The 23054-nt window shown below is 44.3% G+C and overlaps 1 protein-coding gene across 4 annotated transcripts in view; it reads right to left on the minus strand.

Moving 5' to 3' along the window:
- The window catches only part of frmd4ba (FERM domain containing 4Ba), a 41422-nt gene that overhangs the window by 6056 nt on the left and 12312 nt on the right, over window positions 1-23054 (minus strand). For all 4 annotated transcript variants that reach the window (XM_041887817.2, XM_041887815.2, XM_041887814.2 and 1 more), the window contains 12 exons: window positions 18066-18149; window positions 17218-17283; window positions 16662-16719; window positions 16091-16177; window positions 8193-8269; window positions 7390-7528; window positions 3999-4140; window positions 3735-3868; window positions 3529-3645; window positions 3038-3266; window positions 2761-2817; window positions 2487-2634 (listed from right to left, as the gene is read on the minus strand). In XM_041887817.2, coding sequence (XP_041743751.2) covers window positions 2487-2634; window positions 2761-2817; window positions 3038-3266; window positions 3529-3645; window positions 3735-3868; window positions 3999-4140; window positions 7390-7528; window positions 8193-8269; window positions 16091-16177; window positions 16662-16719; window positions 17218-17283; window positions 18066-18149 — 1338 coding nt within the window. The remainder of the gene's footprint in view (window positions 1-2486; window positions 2635-2760; window positions 2818-3037; window positions 3267-3528; window positions 3646-3734; window positions 3869-3998; window positions 4141-7389; window positions 7529-8192; window positions 8270-16090; window positions 16178-16661; window positions 16720-17217; window positions 17284-18065; window positions 18150-23054) is intronic.

Below are 23054 nucleotides of genomic sequence, written 5' to 3' on the forward strand. Positions count from 1 at the left end.
TCAAACGACCCCCCTCATCACTGTCAAACGCTCCCTAAAACACTTTAGCGAGCAGGCCTTTCTAATTGACCTGGCCCGGGTATCCTGGATGGATATTGACTTCATTCCGTCAGTAGAGGATGCCTGGTTATTCTTTAAAAGTGCTTTCCTCTCAATCTTAAATAAGCATGCCCCATTCCCATTCAAAAAATTCAGAACTAAGAACAGATATAGCCCCTGGTTTTCCTCAGACTTGACTGCCCTTGACCAGCACAAAAACATCCTGTGGCGTACTGCATTAGCATCGAACAGCCCCCGCGATATGCAACTTTTTAGGGAAGTCAGGAACCAATATACACAATCAGTTAGGAAAGCAAAGGCTAGCTTTTTCAAACAGAAATTTGCATCCTGTAGCACTAACTCCAAAAGGTTTTGGGACACTGTAAAGTCCATGGAAAATAAGAGCACCTCCTCCCAACTGCCCACTGCACTGAGGCTAGGAAACACTGTCACCACCGATAAATCGAGAATTTCAACAAGCATTTTGCTACGGCTGGCCATGCTTTCCACCTGGCTACCACTACCCCGGCCACCAGCTCTGTACCCTCCGCTGCAAATTGCCTCTGGCCGTCTCTATGGGCGTGCCACAGGGTTCAATTCTCGGGCCGACTCTATTCTCTGTGTATATCAATTATGTCGCTCTTGCTGCTGGTGACGCTCGGATCCACCTCTATGCGGACGACACCATTTTGTATACATCTGGCCCTTCATTGGACACTGTTAACAAACCTCCAAACGAGCTTCAACGCCATACAACACTCTTTCCGTAGCCTCCAACTGCTCTTAAACACTAGTAAAACTAAATGCATGCTCTTCAACCGAACGCTGCTTGCACCCGCCCACCCGACTAGAATCACTACTCTCGGCGGGTCTGACCTAGAGTATGTGGACAACTACAAATACCTAGGCGTCTGGTTAGACTGTAAACTCTCCTTCCAGACTCACATTAAGCATCTCCAATCAAAAGTTTGATCTAGAATCGGCTTCCTATTTCGCAACAAAGCCTCCTTCACTCATGCTGCCAAACATGCCCTCGTAAAACTGACTATCCTACCGATCCTTGACTTCGGCGATGTCATTTACAAAATAGCCTCCAACACCCTACTCAGCAAATTGGATATAGTCTATCACAGTGCCATCCGTTTTGTCACCAAAGCCCCATATACTACCCACCATTGTGACCTGTACGCTCTTGTTGGCTGGCCCTCACTACATATTCGTCGCCAAACCCACTGGCTCCAGGTCATCTATAAATCACTGCTAGGCAAATCCCTGTCTTATCTTAGCTCACTGGTCACCATAGCAACACCCACCCGTAGTCTGCGCTCCAGCAGGTATATCTCACTGGTCATCCCCAAAGCCAACACCTCCTTTGGCCGCCATTCCTTCCAGTTCTCTGCTGCCAATGACTGGAACGAACTGCAAAAATCTCTGAAGCTGGAGACACTTATCTCCCTCACTAACTTTAAGCATCAGTTGTCAGAGCAACTTACCGATCACTGCACCTGTACACAGCCTTTCTGAAATTAGCCCACCCAACTACCTCATCCCCATATTGTTATTTATTTAGCTAATTTGCACCCCAGTATCTCTATTTGCACATCATCTTTTGCACATCTATCATTCCAGTGTTATACGAAATTGTAACTATTTTGCACTATGGCCTACTTACTGCCTTACCTCCATAACTTACTACATTCGCACACACTGTTTATATATTTTCTGTTGTATTTTTGACCCCATATGTAACTCTGTGTTGTTGTTTTTAATCGCACTGCTTTGCTTTATCTTGGCCAGGTCACAGTTGTAAATGAGAACTTGTTCTCAACTGGCTTACCTGGTTAAATAAAGGTGAAATAAAACAATTTAATAAAAAATAAACGCTGTATCCTCGCGTACTGCAATTTCAGAATTTTCACCTGGATGACTGCCATTTCATAGCTCATTGATCTTTCTCTTCATGGAACAGTAAACAAATAACATTACCAAACAGTAGCAGTAGGAAACCTAAATGAATCACTGACTCCTGCTCTCCTCTGTCCCAGCAGCATATCATCCAAGTCATTTGGTAAATGTTCACGCAGTGAGCGAATACGTTCAAATCTAGAGTTTCTAGGACAGCTTTCCGGTCCCAGACTATTTTCCCCTCCTTGGGATTGTGGTTTGTTCCTTAGCAGGCAGAGACATGCTTTCTGCTGTCAATTTTTTTAACATGGAGCGTGTTTGGTCAGATAAGAGGAGATTGTGGGGGCAGCAGGAGAGAAGGAGGCTGGTAGGAATGCAGGCAGCTCTCCCTGGTTCTCCTCTACAGGTCTATACTGGCTGCTGCTCCCTGGGCCCCAAGAATAACAGTCTGAAACAGACTGGATAACAAAACAACCCAGAGCCAGGAGAGCTGGAGCCTGAAGAGCTGTAGCCAGTGGCCAGCCCCTTGCCAGAGCACCTACCTGCTGTTGGGGCTGAGGTCCTGAGGCTGGTCGTGGGCTGAGGTCAGTTGGTCAGGCTGGTAGTGGAGGCTCAGGGTTTCTGAGTGGTGGGGCTGGGGAGAGTACTGCACCGAATGGGACCGCTGCCTCTGGCCTCCCAGATCCTCGTCTGAAACACACAGCGGAACAGAAGGAACTGTCATCGTCACAGCCTGCTAAAAGCTATGGGGATGCTACAGATGTGTACAGAGAGGTTTAGCTAATGTATGTATGATATAACGTCCGCAGCACTCACCATCGTCCAGAGTAAGACTGTTGGACAGTGAGCTGAGTTCAGCAAGGTTCATATCATCTGAGAAAAGGGGAGAAACGGAGGTTAACACATGCTCGCGTTGTTGGGCTTTTCATTAGAAGCCACATGTCCTGAAGTCTTCTTTCTTTCAGACTAGTACAGACAAGGTGCTGCAGGCAGGAATTCTAATATTCCTCTGTAAGCTACATTCACTATAAACCATGTTATCACTGTGACTGTATGCAATGTCTGGCTGTTGGTATGGCATGGTATAGGCTACCTGCTATGATTATTGATGCTCTCTGGGTGGGCTTCTTGCCCGTCCTGATCCTGTATTCGTTGATCTCCTCCTCAATCTCCTGCAGCTTCCTCATGGTATCCAGGCAGTTCCTCCTCCTCTTCTTCTTCACAGTCTTACAGAGCTCAGCCTCGTTGGCCAGTTTCTTGGCTGCCTCCACGATCTTCTGCTGCAGGGCAAACCTGCTCTCCAGGTTTCTGAGATGGGGATCCTGCAGGACAACACACAGTATAAACAGATGAGATTAGTAATTTACACACAGGCATGCAGATCAGTGCAAAGAGGATTTTCACAGGATAAAATAAGCATATTCATCACTAGAAATTCCTTATCCTGGCCGAATATAGAGAATGTACTCTATATATATTATTAAAATGTTGCATTACAATGTAAATTAAGTATTTAGATTTATTAGCCAAAAGAACACATATTTATGACAGCCAGTGCTCCCATCCTGTGACTGCCATACTAACCGCATCATAGGGGAAGAGGTCGTCCAGTTTGAAGGCTGTTCCCATGCGCCGACGCACCGCGGGGGGCTTTTCACCCGAGGCCAGAGGGTACTCTTTAGGCAGCCTGCCTGTCAGCTCCTGGAAAAACAAAAAGAGAACAATCAGCTGTGATAAAATCTACTTGAAATGATTTAATTCAATACCTTGAGACTGATGAAGATGCTTACAGCTTCTCGCAGGCAGATCTTCTTGAGCTCCTCCAGTTTCGGAGTCAAAGTGTCCTGCAGGTCCTTCTCTTTCTTCTTCAGGTCAGCAATCTTCTCCTTCTTCAGCTCCTCGCTCACCTCAGAGTCTCCTGACCCTGCATCAGGCAGACATTCTATTAAGACCATTATGACCACTTTAATCTCATCTAATCACCATTTGTCTTAATGGAGTCTATAGGACAGATATGTCCGTCAAGCATTGTCCGTTGTTAGCTCATTGTCAACCTGCTGAGATGAGGGATCCGTTGCTGGCCATGATGAGATGGTCTTTACTCTCCATGGTAAACAGCTTACTGATCCTGGGCACGCCGATCTCTGTCAGGTCCATGGCGATGTCACTCAAATTTCTGTCCGTGGTAACTTTGGACTGGAGAGAGGAAGAAGAAAGTTAAGAGACGGAGAAGGTAACAGTCACACATCAGTATTTCTTCTTAAATGACTGCGCCGCGAGATAACAGCCTTATTTGCATGCTTCAGTTCAGGCTGGGAGAGGAGCCCTCTCTCTCTCAGCACTATTCCTGGATGAGCACCATCTCCTTCTGAAAGGCTAAAAACCCCATCTGACTGCAGCCACACACACACTCATTCACCACCCTCGGAGCAACTATCCTCGCTCACACTCAGCTTGTGTAATGACAGTAATGCAAAGTAACCCACTAAAATATGCACCATCTAAACAAACGTGTCAAAAAATGGCCTTCCGTTGATTAATCAAATAGAGCAGCCGACATTAAATCAATAATCACCACAGCTATGCTTAGGCTATTCTAAGAATACTATAATATGCATAAGTTAAATGGGGCAGAGACATTAGGGCTGTCCCCAACAAAAAATAATCTTGGTCGACCAAGAGTCGTCGGTTCTTTCGACCAATCGATTGGTCGAAACGCTAAAATGTGTATTGTTCCATATATACACACATTCTATGTGTTTTAATCAAATCAACTACAATTGAAGTCGGAAGTTTACATACACCTTAGCCAAATACATTTAAACTCAGTTTTTCACAATTCCTGACATTTAATCCTAGTACAAATTCCCTGTCTTAGGTCAGTTAGGATCACCACTTTATTTTAAGAATGTGAAATGTCAGACAGTAGAGTAGAGAGAATGATTTCTTTCAGCTTTTATTTATTTCATCACATTCCCAGTGGGTCAGAAGTTTACATACACTCAATTAGTATTTGGTAGCATTGCCTTTAAATTGTTTAACTTGGGTCAAACGTTTTGGGTAGCCTTCCACAAGCTTCCCACAATAAGTTGGGTGAATTTTGGCCCATTCCTCCTGACAGAGCTGGTGTAAGTGAGTCAGGTTTGTAGGCCTCCTTGCTCGCACACGCTTTTTCAGTTCAGCCCACACATTTTCTATAGGATTGAGGTCAGGGCTTTGTGATGGCCACTCCAATACCTTGACTTTGTTGTCCTTAAGCCATTTTACCACAACTTTGGAAGTATGCTTGGGGTCATTGTCCATTTGGAAGACCCATTTGCGACCAAGCTTTAACTTCCTGACTGATGTCTTGAGATGTTGCTTCAATATATCCACATAATTTTCCTTCCTCATGATGCCATCTATTTTGTGAAGTGCACCAGTCCCTTCTGCATCAAAGCACCCCCACAGCATGATGCTGCCACCCCCGTGCTTCACGGTTGGGATGGTGTTCTTCGGGTTGCAAGCCTACCCCTTTGTCCTCCAAACATAACGATGGTCATTATGGCCAAACAGTTATATTTTTGTTTCATCAGTCCAGAGGACATTTCTCCAAAAAGTACGATCTTTGTCCCCATGTGCAGTTGCAAACCATAGTCTGGCTTTTTTGTGGCGGTTTTGGAGCAGTGGCTTCTTCCTTGCTGAGCGGCCTTTCAGGTTATGTCGATATAGGACTCGTTTATATAGATACTTTTGTACCTGTTTCCTCCAGCATCTTCACAAGGTCCTTTGATGTTGTTCTGGGATTGATTTACACTTTTCGCACCAAAGTACGTTCATCTCTAGGAGACAGAACGCGTCTCCTTCCTGAGCGGTATGACGGCTGTGTGGTCCCATGGTGTTTATACTTGCGTACTATTGTTTGTACAGATGAACGTGGTACCTTCAGGCGTTTGGAAATTGCTCCCAAGGATGGACCAGACTTGTGGAGGTCTACAATTCTTTTTCTGAGGTCTTGGCTGATTTTTGATTTTCCCATGATGTCAAGCAAAGAGGCACTGAGTTTGAAGGTAGGCCTTGAAATACATCCACAGGTACACCTCCAATTGACTCAAATGATGTCAATTAGCCTATCAGAAGCTTCTAAAGCCATGACATCATTTTCTGGAATTTTCTGGAATCTGTCTGTAAACAATTGTTGGAAAAATTACTTGTGTCATGCACAAAGTAGATGTCCTAACTGTCTTGCCAAAACTATAGTTTGTTAACAAGAAATTTGTGGAGTGGTTGAAAAACGAGTTTTAATGACTCCAACCTATGTGTATGTAAACTTCCGACTTCAACTGTATATGCACTGAGCTTGTCTGATGCTTTAAGCGAACTGTTTGATTAAATAATTAAGACACAAATTACTAGAGGGAGTCCGGCGGGGGAATGTTCACTCGTTGCCCAGGAGGTAAAGGGGAAGTCAGATGTGGGGAATACATTTGACTAGTTTTTTGGACAATTTGAAAAAGTGTAAACAACACTAAATAAGTTATAAATAATACCAGAGGGTGGTCTAACGAAAAAATTTGTAAAGCCTTTATTACAGCATAGCAAAGATTTTAAAAAGCTGAATTTGTGAAATTGTTTATCCGACATGTTCTGGTTGCGTGAGGCTTGGTGCTCACAGAATCAGTAGGCTATTAAACAAACATTCAAAACAGGCAACAGAAGCAGGATCCGTCTTATTTCTGTAGATATATATGGATGATTTATAAAGCCAGGCACATTTAACAGTTAGGCTATTGATTATAGACCTAATTACGTTGGGGTTTCCTCTCCTCACTTTTCTTAGACAATTAAGGCAAGGGCTGTTTTCTCATCTTCTTACTCTGCTGCTGCCTCCGCCACATTGTTCTCAACACCAATATGCTGGTTAACTTTGCTATTATGCACATAGCAACATGGTCTAGGAAAAGGCGCCAATTCACCAGCGCACTGATCTTTTTCAGAACAGCAAGCATTTGTTATAAAATAATATTTTGTATTTGTGTTGCACCATTGTTCTTACATAATATAACCATATACAATTTCAGTAGCACATGTCTTTGATTGACTGTGCCATCCCCATGGCCTCCACAATGGATCAGTCCACTCAGACAGGCACCAATCACAGTTGTCTTGTACACCATGATTTTAAAAAACTTTTTTTTCTACTGCTCGACTAAACAAATCTTGCTTATCTTAAACAGCTTATCGACCAAACAATCGACAAAATGGGGTCAGCCATAAGAGACATTAGCAAACAGAGGAGTAAAGGTTAAGACAAGGACAGGAGCAATCAGATGTGGAGTGAGTGAGAGAGAGTGTGGTGGCGGTGACAAGGCCCTGATAAGGCTAGGAACAACACAGAGACACAGATGCAGGTAACGGGATGAGGGTAGGAGAAGAGCAGTAGTGCTGTGTTGCTGACACACTCACTTTGCTCTGCTTCCTGTCCAAATAGAACTGGTGCTGACTGATGGCCATCACCCAGATGGTCTTAATCAGAGAGTGGCTGGCATACCATGTGTGGATGACCAATCCAGTCTGCCCGAATGTACGTCTGGAAACTGTCCTTCTGTGGATTAACAGAGATGACAGATAGACACACAGACACAGTTTTAATCCCTCATGTTACTGCTAGGTAGGAGTAATTTAATCTCTTTAATCCAGACTGACAACACAACAAGTGAATACCTGGATATCTAACTATAGATACACTTTTAATAACATGATGGGTATTGATATCAGAATCATACACAATCAGGGATTAGAAAACAATTACTTGCATAAACTAACCCAATGTCCAAATTTATCTCATGACTGGCTCTGTAATTCAATACATTGATGGGGGAGAGATGCAGCAACATTAAGTCGGTGTTGCACCAGAGATTTTTAATTCCAGCCAAGGTGGCTAGCAGCACCATATTAAACCTGTGATACAGCACTGAGGCTGGAAGTGCTGCAATGTCCTGAGAACACTAACTGCAGCAGTCCTTTACAGCAAGAAGGAAGGCCTTCATTTGACACTAGCAAGATATTGTATTGGAGACAGCTCATTGACACTAGGCTCTGAAATTACACCTGTTGTTATGATTCAGAAAGGCTAGGATCAGAATAGAAGACGACTGATTCCTGGGTCAAGTTCAGTAGGCACAAAACATTTTGAGGTGCTAAAGGAACTGGCCCTTCAGAACACGACCCAGGATCGCTATATGCATCCAGTGTCTGTTCCATCTCACCTGTCAGGGTCGTTCACCTCTACAGCAAATTTCTTCTCACGGAAATATAAATTCTCCAGCTGCTTCCACTGAAACAACTGCAGACAGAGAGAGAAAACAGGACACACCACTTAGTAAATAGTACACTGGACCATGCCTTGTTTGAGTGAGTGGCAGACCTAGAGAGAGATGTGGTTTGATACATCGCTGCAGGAGAACAAACATTTACATCCTTATTTATTCCAAACGGCTTGATGCATCCAATGTGTGGACCATCTAAACTCAAAGACAATGCCACTAGCATGGAAAGACACTAGTTTTGTCCCAGATACACCAGCCCTTCTCTTGCAACATTAACAATAACAGCAGCCTCAGCAGCAGCTGTGAACAGAGGACAGCCACTCAGTCAGGTGGAATTTAGTTACTACTCAGTAGTGAAGCCAGTGTAGCGAGCAAGACTTGCCTAGCAAGAAGCCTCTCATTTCATTCTGCCCTGGAGGGAGAGCACTGAAAACAGGACAAGGAGGAGTGGGGTATTTTAGAGATGGCGCCGGAGAAGATGGCTGCCATTTTACAGCCCTCTAACCAATTGTACTATTGTGTGTTTTTTCGCGTTATTTGTAATTTATTCTGTACATAATGTTTCTGCCATCGTCTCTTATAACCAAAAAGAGCTTCTGGATATCAGGACAGCCATTACTCACCTCGTATTGAAAGGAAAAACAATTATTCAACAAGTCGGACGCGAAGGATATCCTACAGACACCTGACAAGGCCCAAATCCCTGTCATTCGCAGAAGAAAGAGACGGAGATATCGTGGACGTAGGTCGGGGTGCCTTGTAAGGATCCGACGGCGAGCGAGTAAACTGCCTCTTCCATCAATCCTATTAGCCAATGTTCAAACATTTGAAAATTAATTAGATTACCTACAATTACGGTTATCCTACCAACGGGACATTAAAAACTGTAATATCTTGTGTTTCACCGAGTCGTGGCTGAACGACGACATGGACAACATAGAGCTGATGGGATATACGCTACATCGGTAGGATAGAACGGCTGACTCCGGTAAGACAAGGGGTGGCGGTCTGTGTATATTTGTAAACAACAGCTGGTGCACAAAATCAAATACTAAGGAAGTCTCAAGGTTTTGCTCTTATGATAAGCTGTAGACCACACTATTTACCAAGAGAGTTTTCATCTATATTTTTCATAGCTGTCTATTTACCACCACAAACCAATGCTGGCATTAAGATTGCACTCAATGAGCTGTATAAGGCCATAAGTAAACAGGAAAACGCTCATCCAGAGGCAGCGCTCCTAGTGGCCGGGGACTTTAATGCAGGGAAACTTAAATCCGTTCTACGTAATTTCTACCAGCATGTTAAATGTGCAACCAGAGAAAAAATAATAATAATAATATAAATATATATATATATATATAAATATATATATATAAATATAACTCTATACCACCTTTACTCCACACACAGAGATGCATACAAAGCTCTCCCTCGCCCTCCATTTGGCAAATCTGACCATAACTCTATCCTCCTGATTCCTGCTTATAAGCAAAAACTAAAGCAGGAAGCACCAGTGACTTGGTTAATAAAAAAGTGGTCAGATGACGCAGATGCTAAGCTACAGGACTGTTTTGCTAGCACAGACTGGAACATGTTCCGGGATTCTTCAGATAGCATTGAGGAGTACACCACATCAGTCACTGGCTTCATCAGTAAGTGCATCGATGACGTCGTCCCCACAGTAACCGTACGTACATACCCCAACCAGAAGCCATGGATTACAGGCAACATCCGCACTGAGCTAAAGGGTAGAGCTGCCGCTTTCAAGGAGTGGGACTCTAACCCGGACGCTTATAAGAAATCCCACTATGCCCTCAGACGAACCATCAAACAGGCAAAGAGTCAATACAGGACTAAGATTGAATCGTACTACACCGGCTCTGCGGCTCTGACGCTTGTCGGATGTGGCAGGGCTTGAAAACTATTACAGACTACAAAGGAAAGCACAGCCGCGAGCTGCCCAGTGACACAAGCCTACCAGACGAGCTAAACCACTTCTATGCTCGCTTCGAGGCAAGCAATACTGAAGCATGCATGAGAGCACCAGCTGTTCCGGATGACTATGTGATCACGCTCTCCGTAGCCGAAGTGAGTAAGACTTTTAAGCAGGTCAACATTCACAAGGCCGCAGGGCCAGACGGATTACCAGGACGTGTACTCCGAGCATGTGCTGACCAACTGGCAAGTGCCTTCACTGACATTTTCAACATGTCCCTGACTGAGTCTAATACCAACATGTATCAAGCTGACCACCATAGTCCCTCTGCCAAAGGACTCTAAGATAACCTGCCTAAATGACTACCAACCCGTAGCACTCACGTCTGTAGCCATGAAGTGCTTTGAAAGGCTGGTCATGGCTCACATCAACACCATTATCCCAGAAACCCTAGACCCACTCCAATTTGCATACCGCCCCAACAGATCCACAGATGATGCAATCTCTATTGCCCTCCACACTGACCTTTCCCACCTGGACAAGAGGAACACCTACGTGAGAATGCTATTCATTGACTACAGCTCAGCGTTCAACACCATAGTGGCCTCAAAGCTCATCACTAAGCTAAGGATCCTGGGACTAAACACCTCCCTCTGCAACTGGATCCTGGACTTCCTGACGGGCCGCCCCCAGGTGGTAAGGGTAGGTAACAACACATCTGCCACGCTGATCCTCAACACGGGGGCCCCTCAGGGGTGCGTGCTTAGTCCCCTCCTGTACTCCCTGTTCACCCATGACTGCATGGCCAGGCACGACTCCAACACCATCATTAAGTTTGCCGACGACACAACAGTGGTAGGCCTGATCACCGACAACGATGAGACAGCCTATAGGGAGGAGATCAGAGACCTGGCCGTGTGGTGCCAGGGTAACAACCTCTCCCTCAACGTGACCAAGACAAAGGAGATGATTGTGGACTACAGGAAAAAAAAAAAGAGGACTGAGCACGCCCCCATTCTCATCGACGGGGCTGTAGTGTCCACATCGCCAACAAACTATCATGGTCCAAACACACCAAGACAGTCGTGAAGAGGGCACAACAAAGCCTATTCCCCCGCAGGAGACTGAAAAGATTTGGCATGGGTCCTCAGATCCTCAAAAAGTTATACAGCTGCACCATCGAGAGCATCCTGACTGGTTGCATCACCGCCTGGTATGGCAACTACTCGGCCTCCGACCGCAAGGCACTACAGAGGGTAGTGCGTACAGCCCAGTACATCACTGGGGCCAAGCTTCCTGCCATCCAGGACCTCTATACCAGGCGGTGTCAGAGGAAGGCCCTCAAAATTGTCAAAGACTCCAGCCACCCTAGTCAGACTGTTCTCTCTGCTACCGCACGGAAAGCAGTACCGGAGCGCCAAGTCTAGGTCCAAAAGGCTTCTCAACAGCTTCTACCCCCAAGCCATAAGACTCCTGAACAGCTAATCATGGCCCCCACCCCCCACCCCACTTTAACTCTACCCACATGTACATATTAACTCTACCCACATGTACATATGTGCCCCCGCACATTGACTCTGCACCGGTACCCCCCTGTATATAGCCTCCCTACTGTTATTTTATTTTACTTCTGCTCTTTTTTTTCTCAACACTTTTTTGTTGTTGTTTTATTTTACTTTTTTTTTTTTAAATAAAAAATGCTTTGTTGGTTAAGGGCTGTAAGTAAGCATTTCACAGTAATGTCTACACCTGTTTTATTCGGCGCATGTGGCAAATAAAATGATTTAGTGAGATTTGGAGCTCTTTTCCCTGAGAGCGAGAGACTCTCCCCTGGTCTGGCTGAGTGAGAATCCACCACTAGCGTCAGAGTCTGGGGGTGTAGATTTATGGCAGAGGGATTTAATAAACATTCTCTACCAGGTACTGGCAAGCCAGGCAGACAGCCAGAGCTCTAAATAATAGAACACATTACCCTGGACTACAGAGGAATATGGGTAATATATCATGGACTACCTACAGTCCTCAGCGACAAATCTAAACGATCTCACAAGCAGCCCAGCCCATGATACTGTGTACTGCTTTTTTTTTTTTTTCACTCCTCTTCCCCTATGATCTGAGAACTGATTTTAGTACATTGAAGTCTTGGTAAAAATGTTAATAACACAATAGGAATCTTATTCTTCCAAACAGGTTCTACATGTTTCCAGTATAGTATATACCTCAGTCACTGCTTTACAACTGTGGATTGGACAGCACGTTAACATACAATTACGTACAGGTAACCCAAAAACAGAATGACAACAACAACTCAACTGAATATATCCTGAACTACCTAGTCAGGTAAATGGGGGCTTACCAGAGCAGGTTTTAGTGCTTTTTAAATCCCTGGTGAATTATCAGGGTGGTATTGAATCCTCTGGCCAAGTTTCCCACAGGGCTAGAGCGTCCTTGAACAATACGCTCATCTGTTCTCAGGCAGCCAGATAGGTGTTGCAAGAGTTTCAGCTGAGCAGGCTCCACCTCTCTCCCCCCACCCCCTCTGACATCACAGACACCTCACTGACCTCACTCACCTTGCACCGCTCTGCTCCCTCTCCTTTCCTCATGAATTCTCTCTGTGCAACTCACTCCTTCTCTCACAATCTTCCTCCTCAGTCAAACCAGATGAACAAGTTGTACACGGACTACACACACAGAGAGGTATTCAACCTCCTCTCCTCTTCTGGGAAGAGACCATTATGACCCCCTTTCTTTCAGTATGTAACCCTTCATCCACAGATCTTAGATTAGCCCTCCACAGTCATAATCCTTAGTACCTCCATTACCCTCTGTGATGTGTTATCTGGGTTCTAAATACCATGCCAACCCCTGTTGTTTAGAGTGCTATCAACTCCAGCCTCCCACCGCTTCCCATCCAAATATTTCAGGAATCTACTACTTTGGTCTAATCATTAATAGCGGGCCCCTCTTCACCTCCCTGTGAATCCAGGACAGCTCTCGGTCAGCTCTCAGAACTAGGCCCTAGCTGACAAGGAATAATCTCTCACTACACCTCTAAAGTCAGTTATTAAAACCAGAAAACCAAACTATCACAAGGTAGTCTTCAATGGAAAATGTAAAACAGAATATCTGCAACTGACAAAGCAAATGCTGCAGCCAATAACAGTGTATTAGGTATCAATGTTTCATAAAATGTTACTTCATACTTTAAGTAAAGTGATCCAGACTGTTTCTCCATTGCTGCTCCAGCCAATACTGCAAGCCTAATCAATTAGATCCCCAGTCTCACTGTGGATTGGGAACATGGTATTTACTGAACAATGGGAACCAGCAGACTCCACACTTCCCACAGGCTCACCCCATTGTGTGGGACACCCCTCTCTAATTCACAAACCCCCTGGATACTTACTACTACAGCACATTCAGAAAATAAACAGATAACAACATTTACATAACTATCTCATTAGACCATTTCCACACACACAAAACCCTATTAATGAGTGAGCACTAACCATGTATGGCCGATGGTAGTAAGTGCCAAAATATGTCAAGGATATGTGACACACCTTTAACTCTGATCACAAGACCCCACTTACTATCTGGACAGAGGAAACAGTCCAAGCCAGTGCTTCTAAACATCCTTGCACAGAAACCACCACCAAAACTAAACATGAGGTGAAAATGGTAGAAAGATAGTTCAGTCATCTGGAGAACAGAACAGTAGTTCCCCATCTCGGTCTCATTTATTTAAGATGTTAGCGGTTTCACTTCTCATTAGAGCCCATGCCAAAATGCCTGTGGTTTGAGATATTCCCAGAACATTCTGATGCAGACCCAACCCTGAACCCACAACAACCTCCCCAGACACCCCAGGCCCTGTGACATGACGGAGGAATCCTCTGAGGAGGATAAAAAAATGTGTCAAAGGTCAGGACTCACACGCAGGAAGAGCACCACCACACCCTTCTCATACAGTCACATGGCACGCTGGTTCACTGAACATTTCCAGTAGAGGCATGACGAGAGAGATTGCTACAGTCGACTACAAACACAAGCATTAATTAAGGCTCTGGTTTTAACCCATTATATACTGGTGTGAAATAAATGTGAAGAGGGCTTGTTAGGAATGGATCTGCATGGTCCACTGCCACAGCTAGCCTTTGATTTTAGTACCTTTTTAAATATTTGAGCAGCCTTTTACTGTGCCAAGATAACAATTAAGGGTCTAATCATATGATTATTACCATTACAGAAATGATTTTATCCTTACTGAGCTGTGCTTACTTTGGTTTTATTGGTTGACCATATAACTGGACCTGCAAGTGATTATAATACAAGTAAGTGTCAAATTACTTGCTGATAAGAGGAAGAGAGAGATGGACTGAAACAGACAGACAGAGAGACAGAGCGAGAGAGAGGGAGATCACTCTCTATATCATGACCATCCTCAGACTGACTATCTTAGAAATACCTTTTTCATTTATAGTACAGCCTTTGTATAAAATGTGGTGCTCTAGCATACATTTTATTCTCCTTTATGGTCTTCGGTCCTATACCCATTCAAATGCACACTTTCTCTTCCTTCCCCCATAGTCATGGTCCATCTATGGTTAAATCTGAACAAGCAGACTATCTGAATGACATGTTGGTTACTTTTGAGATTTTGGAAAAAGCCCCAGTTCTCTTTTACCCAACAGGCAGGGATAGGGAGTTGTGGTTCATCCTATTCATTAAGTTGTAATAAAGCTGACATCCATGATGAGGAGGATAATGACAGCTTAAGCTACAGTAGCTTCTTTCAGGGCATGTCACTGAACTCTGGGAAAACCTCACTTTTAAAAGCCTTTTCATCCCGACTCCCCAAGATTCCTCACGGGACGATTGGAGTGCTGCAGTGGGATCCTCTTTCTGCAGACCCCCTCAACCCCCCTTCCAAGCCCCTCACACCCTCCCCAAGCTTCCCACAGCCCCCCTGCCAAGGTGATTGTGTTTTATTGCTTGATCAATTGTTTGCTCTCCGAGAGACACACACACCAATGACAGGCAGCTTTGCATAATGAGCGCGGCATGCTGGGAGAAGGGCAGGGGGGGGGGGGGCTGCACTGAATACAAAGGTCTCCAACCTTGACAGGAAGAACTATCAATATTCTACCAGATGACAGGCCCCTCTAGAACAGCAACAAGAGTTGTGCACGTTCAAAAAAAAGCATATTACAAAAGTCCACCGTTTCACCAGGTCTGCTGAGGAGGAGTTTTGGCATGAGTGCTCCCTCCCTCCATGTGTGGTGGGTTGGCCTGGGTAGAGCATAGCTCTCTCAGAGCTGAGCCCCTCACAGAGACAGCCCAGGCTGGCTTGGTGCCGGCTCTTCCAGCATCAGAGCCCTGCCTGCCTGCTCCCCATGGCGCACCATAATTACACCTTCCACTGGGAGGGCTGCTGAGAAAGGAGCTGGGATACGCTGAGTTTAATACATGGGACATGCCCATTAATGCCTTGGCATTCACTGCAACAGCACACCCAGCTGTGTCAACAGGGATACAACATGGGAACAGGTAAGAGACATAGTAATGAAGCTGGTGGAGGAAAACACACGAGACTAAAACGTTTATTTTTTACCTCAACCGCCATTTAAGGCCAAAACTGTAACTTTAGGTTTCATATTTGGAATCACAGTCAAGGTTATTTCAATCACACCCTAAATGAGGACTGCCACAATCTTATCACCATAATCTAGATACCATCACACCCACGTTGATAACAACTTTCCCTCCCTTTACCCTGGCCAAGAACACAATCTTTTTGTTGCCATTATTTACAGTTTGGTGGATTATTAACCAGAGTGGGGCTGGTTGTTCAGTTAGACCATAAGGAGAAACAAGTCACCGAAGGCCAACCTACCTTCCGAGGTTTCAACTTGTCCTGTAAATTGTACTGTCCGATGCCTTTATAGCTGATTCCCAGCCACCACGGCAGGCCCTGCTTGTCCTGTTGGGAAGGCAAGGCATGGCACACCACTCATTAGGAGCAGCTTGAGTAGTACATTTAAAAAAGAAGAACAGGCCATTACTGTGGCAATTACACCATTAGGCTAGCAGCACAAGGAGAGATCAATTGCATTGAAGCAGCCCTAAAAAGCCACAGACCGAGTCATTTTAACAGCAGCGTTTGATGTGCTCAGACACCCTGCTTTAATGAGTGAGGTAGGAGAGTGGGGCTGACGCTCTGGGAGAGAGAGAGTTGCTGTGAGAAGGATCATTCAATCATTAGTTTACTAAGCATGGAGCCAGAGCAAACACCCAGCTTAAGTCCCTGTCCAGCCTCCAGAGGGAAAACAACTGTATTTCTATCTGAACACTCTACTTTTTTATAATTTAAAAAAAGTTTAGTTAGATGGGAAAGCAAACATGAAAACAAATGTACAGATGTTTGATGCTTCCTACTGTAAGATACAGGGTTGCTTTTTTCTTACCTTTACTGGATAATAATGGACTCCATATGTAGGGAGGGACTCCACTAAGGCCAAATACCTTCAAAACAGAGTGGGACACATTAGCAGTAATTCAGGCAGTTACACTTCATCAACGTCTGTGAGTGGCTGCTCTACAGAAGTTTGAATGGGCTTTAAGCCCCAGTCAGTCATTCACCAGACACAATCACTTACAGTGGCGGAGCCATCGATTTCTTTACAGGGCCTTGGAGAATCCATTGATCAAGTAAAGGGCACAAATCATACAGCCGAGTATAAATGACCTTGCTAGGCTAAGCTCTCCCAGGGAAAACACAGTGGATCTCTGTCACACACTGCTGGCTGCCCACAGTATAGTAAGAGTTAGCTGTCCCCTAATTAATGACACATTCTGGCAGCGTGACAGCAATCCCTTTTAAATAGCAGGAGTAGACGCTACAGAGGACTGCAGAGTGTGTTGGACTGATGAACGTGCTGAACTAGAGGTACACAGCAGCTAATTTCCTCCATGCACTTGACCCAGATTAACATAAAAATGACAATTTATTACGTTACTTACTGCACAATGGCTTGCCCTCTGCTGAGGCCCTTCAGGTTCTCATAGTGCTCGATCACTCTGTCTTCACTGTAATAGAGAAAAATAAAAGCCATAATGAATAAGCCATCACTGATTGTAACATATCCCCAAACAGAAAAAAGTGGTGAGACGGTCCTTCCCTGACACACATTCTGCCTGTTCATGCAGAGAATTCTGTCTGGCCTACTGGCCTGACCATAGTTCTCATCTCCCTCTCAGCTCACACACACAACCCATCTGCTCTCTCACACACACACACACACACACACACACACCACGACCCTGTAATTCCAATCTGCCCATTAATCCATACAGCTGCTGTTCATCAGTGGGCTGGGCTGCAGCCTCAGATGAATGCTGAGGCAGAAGAACAAGATGCAGCAGCATGCACTCAGACAGACACAGGAGCTGTTAACCAGTGGCTGGCCTGGCCGTCTGCCTCCCTCCCTCCCTCCCTCTCCTGCCTAACCCAGCTCCCATGAGGACATGATGAAGTCAGCACCACCCTGGCTGTTCATGGTGCAGCCAGACGTAATTAACACAGAGCACTAATTAATACAGCCCATCTGAGATAAACAGCCTGGCAGGACTCTGGGTGCACCTCCACCTCTCTGCCCACACCAGCTCATCTGCATGGGAAAATAATTGCTTTGTGCATCCAGTTGTTAGCTACAATTAAAAAGCAATTTGATAGGGATAGGGACGGTGTGAGGGGAGGAGTGGTATTGACAGGACTGCGGTCTGGTATCTATGGGACTGTGTGTAATCCACTTGGATTAATACCCCCTGTGCATTTGTGGTTAAAGTGTTGCTAATGTGGCACTGCTTACCAGTATACCAGGGAGGGGTGCTCCCTCAGGACTCTAGTGGGTAAAACCGGGAGCTTCTTCAGGTCCGACCTGGAGCTTTCAACACTGTAAACACATAAGGATTGAAAAAGAATGATCAACTGAATTAATTCACAAGAACAGTAATCTCCAATAGGGCCAGGAGGAATTTTAAAGCTCCATAATAATAACACTGCTGATTGATCAAAAGTTCTTATTACTGTCATTATACTGTCATACCGTCATTACACTGTTATACTGTCATTACAGTTATTAGACTGTCATTACCCGGTCATACCGTTATTACACTGTCATTACCGTTATTAGACTGTCATTACACTGTATAATTACTAGTCTAGATCTCCATGATGACCATCTCTGAGTTCAATAAACCCCTATATCCAATAATGACCCCAAATGAGTTCTACAGAGCAGAACACAGGGGACAGAGATCATATGAAATATCAATGTTCAAATATTGTACAAATTGTTATTGATGCATTTGTGGTTTTACAGAACAGGTAACTCCCCACGTCGTATAGCATGAAAGTGATAACTAACTAACTAAAAATAAAATCATATTTTTTATCTGGCAGGCTATTGATGCTTCCTAACAGACTAGGCTTAATATCCACTTATGTCTTGCCAAAGTGCCTCAAATAGAAACAGATAAAAACCTGTTTAACAGAGGAAATTGAAATATAGTTATATCATGTCAAGGAGCCTTTCAAGAATGGGCTGGTAATTATGACTCATGAGTAAATGTTTTTCAATGTTCTCACATGTACATACATTATTTGAGGTTGGTGTGTACAGTACAGGCGTTGACCTCAATCTTTGCATGCCAGTGCAAAGAGTGAGACATAGTCCTACCATATGTCATTTTCCATACCATTTCCTAAACACACAATTAAGACCTAATTTAATCATAAATGCAACAGGTACCTCAAGTCAGGAGGTGATCTAATACACAGCAATAAAATATTATCTCTCTGTACTAACTGTGTTGTATGTCACTGTCAAGGTCTGTGATAGTGAACTATGAGTCACTCCAACACATGAGGGGGGAGCATTTGCTCTACAATTACTGATCGACAAAGAGGGCTATGACTTGGTAGGCCAGAGCACTGGAGCCCGGAACAAAAGCCATTCACCAGTTTTGGCAGCCCATGCAGTGTTGAAAGGTACTGTACAACTCACAGAGGAGAGCTTTTCAAAAATAGGACTTGGCCTCTCAGACAAGACTCAGACCAGTAGATCCTTCATATCTGTATCATGTTCTAAAATACTGGGACAACATAGTATACTTATGTTTTGGTCTTTTTTCATTGAAACTATTTGATGTAATAACTAATGAAGAAAATCAACAAAAGAGAAAGAAACTACAAAGCATGAGCTGAACTTTTTCAAATATCTCACTTGCAGTTTCTCAATGATCTCCAAAGTGAAATGAAAAAAGCTAAACAATCCTTAGAATGCAGAGGCCATAATGATCTAGTAATATGAACCTGCTCACTCCACAGAAAGGTGAAACACTACAGAGAGAAAGCCACTTTAATCATTGCTCCCTAGCTAGCTGCCTCTCTGAAGTGCACTAGTCTCTGCAGTTCACTGCTATGGAGTTTGATGGCAAACATTTTATAGGGCGCTGGGGCTGGTGTTGCCCTGTCAGCAACCTGGAATTCATTACGATGTCTGTTATCCTCCTGCGACGTGGGCTGGGGGCAACTCTTCCACCTTGCCAGCTAGCGAGGGTGTAGGTTAAACACTCATACAATATGTCAGCTATTTTAGTGGGCTGATAGTTGGTCACTGTTAAGGAAATGCAAAGAAAGAGACCAGGGGATCCCCATAGCTGTGAAATTCCCAGTAAAAGCAGGTTGTATCTACATTTGAGTGAGTGAATCGACAGTGTAGCCTATAGGCATAATGTATTATACTTAGAACATTTAACTGGGATGTGACATAATCATCAGCTGAAAAGTACTACGTGGTGATATTACACTGCATAACATTAAAAAGGTACAAGCATAACCCCCAGGCAACATGTTTTTATTCTCCTATATGCACATGATCCCAATGAACATGCAAAATCAATCCAAGGCTAGAGGCACAACAGGAAAAGATAAAGTGATAGCTCAGCAGGGGCCGGCTTTGACTACAGAGAGATGACATCACAATGGTTAGTACCTGACGCCTGGCAGTCTACCGTGGGCCAGTGAGGTCTGCACTCCTAAAGCTCAACCCTTTTAGAACAGGCTATACATTGGAGGGGGGGCTCCCTAACTCCATACATCCTCCACATCTAATCTCAGAGCTACAGGGCCATTTGCAATGTGTGTCTAGAGCAGCATGTTTGAGAGGATTTGCCAACCTTACTCATCCAAAAGATAGAAATGAAAACCATCAGAGAGGAAAAATATGTATTAGCCTAAAAACAACCCAGGAGAGAGTAGGCTGGGCTATATAGTTGGACAGGCTCCCATCCACACTGACAGACTCTGTTTCATTGTGCTTTCAGTCAGGACAAAGTGCAGCTGAAACATTAACTGACGTAGCTGCCTGACACCTCAGGGCTAAACAATCTGAAAACGCACCCCTAATATACTGCAACACAAAGCTGTGAAGGGCATCACTGGGCAGTCAATACTATACAATAACCATGAACTTAAGCTTGCCCCAAAAAACAGGTGCTGCTGAAATTAGAGTTTTTGAGAGTACAAAGATAGAACCTTGACGTAGAAACAAACTGCATTTTAAGCATAAAATATCACGGTGTGCATTCACACCATACAATTCCTTACAGAGCAGAGCAAAGCTTTGTATTCAGATAGGCCTGATGCCCAGGGGCCTCTAGGAGACCCAAGCTGGGGAAAACACCCCACAGGTTCAGCCATATAACCTGCTCAGTGCTCGTCCACTCTGACGGACAGGACAATATTTTCTGATTACCTCAGCCCTCTCTTCTCCACCTGACGACTAAAATAACAAACCTTATCACCAGGTCAAGCCTTTCAGTGGCTTATCTCTCCACCAAAACACATTAGGCCTAGTAAAAAAATAATATATATATATCAAAAGCTATTGGGTTTCTACCAAAAGTTGCAAAGAAAATGTTGTGGTCTATTTAATAAACACAAGAGACCAGCAAAATGGATAAAAGGGTGTGGTGGCAGTAGCAGGAACAGCAGCATCTAGTGGGCAGAACTTGGTACTTTCACATTAACATGCTGACCACACCGCTCGCGTTACTTGCGCGAGCGTTGCAAAATAAATGTAACCATACATGTTATTCAATCATTGCATCTAAACTGCTCGTGCACGTCAACAAGTGTCTGCGTAGCCAGGCACTCAAATAGAACTTGGTTCTATTTGTCACGCTTGATGCGCTGCAAGTCCCACCTCTCCCATCTCCTCATTGGTTTTTAGGAGCATATACCCACGTGGGTGATTGAAAGATGAACTGAGGTCCACACTCCAGTCCAGTTAGTGGTGGTAATGCACCTTAAAGTTGGTTGCCAATCGCCATATAAAGTCCAAAGAAGAAGAAGAAGACTGAAGGAGGAGAGATTACTAGAAACTAACTCGGTTTACCCTTTTATCTGTGGATTAATTGTCGGAGTAAAGGAGTTCAGGTAAAATAACAACCCAATGTTTTTATCCCAGGACAAATTAGCTAGCAACAGCAAGTTGTCCTAATCCAGGCACTTGTCATCTCCCGTCTGGATTACTGCAACTCGCTGTTGGCTGGCCTCCCTGCCTGTGCCATTAAACCCCTACAACTCATCCAGAATGCCGCAGCCCGTCTGGTGTTCAACCTTCCCAAGTTCTCTCACGTCACCCCCCTCCTCCGCACACTCCACTGGCTTCCAGTTGAAGCTCGCATCCGTTACAAGACCATGGTGCTTGCCTATGGAGCAGTGAGGGGAACGGCACCTCCGTACCTTCGGGCTCTGATCAGTCCCTACACCCAAACGAGGGCATTGCGTTCATCCACCTCTGGCCTGCTGGCTCCCTTCCTCTGCGGAAGCATAGTTCCCGCTCAGCCCAGTCAAAACTGTTCGCTGCTCTGGCACCCCAATGGTGGAACAAGCTCCCTCACGACGCCAGGACAGCGGAGTCACTCACCACCTTCCGGAGACATTTGAAACCCCACCTCTTTAAAGAATACCTGGGATAGGATAAAGTAATCCTTCCACCCCCCAAAAAAAAAGAAAAAAAAAGAAAAAAGTGTAAAGTGGTTATCCCACTGGCTATAGGGTGAATGCACCAATTTGTAAGTCGCTCTGGATAAGAGCGTCTGCTAAATGACGTAAATGTGCCCTTGAGCAAGGCACTTAACCCTAATTGCTCCTGTATGTCGCTCTGGATAAGAGCGTCTGCTAAATGACTAAAATGTAAATGTAAGTTTGTAATGTTTAATGCTTTTCGACTTGTCCCCAAATTAATATAGTTGGTTTAGAGTTTGTTTTGATATTTCAACCTGCGTGTCCTGCAATGGCTAATTTCTCTGAACAGGGGAAGAAAACCATCACCAGATTTACAGGGAATACATTACAAAGGTTGAAGAAGCAATACCCCAAGCAGCAGCTCCATACTACTTGTCAGACAGAGAACTGATACCGTATACTGGTTGTTGGTGTGAGGGATCTGTGGGTGGCTATTGATCATTTTATTGGATTCCTCATGTCTTACTCATTGTTAGGAAGAATTATGGTTCAAATCAGATGTTAGGTACTATATTTATTGAAGATTATAAGAATCCTATGGATTAAAATGGCCAATTTGGGTGAAATCAATTCACTTAATTTCTCAGATAAAATGATATTTAAACAAAATAATGTTTCAGGAATGCTAATCTTATCGGTTTCTAACTACTGAAACAATTTCAGAACAATCTGAGATGGTGGGTGACATGGCTTGCTGAATTTACATGGAATGACCCTGAAACTTTCACAAAAACATGTTTTATGAGTTAGCCCCAGTAACATA

The sequence above is a fragment of the Coregonus clupeaformis genome, chromosome 10, assembly GCF_020615455.1.
Source record: "Coregonus clupeaformis isolate EN_2021a chromosome 10, ASM2061545v1, whole genome shotgun sequence".
In the NCBI taxonomy this organism is placed as follows: domain Eukaryota; kingdom Metazoa; phylum Chordata; class Actinopteri; order Salmoniformes; family Salmonidae; genus Coregonus; species Coregonus clupeaformis.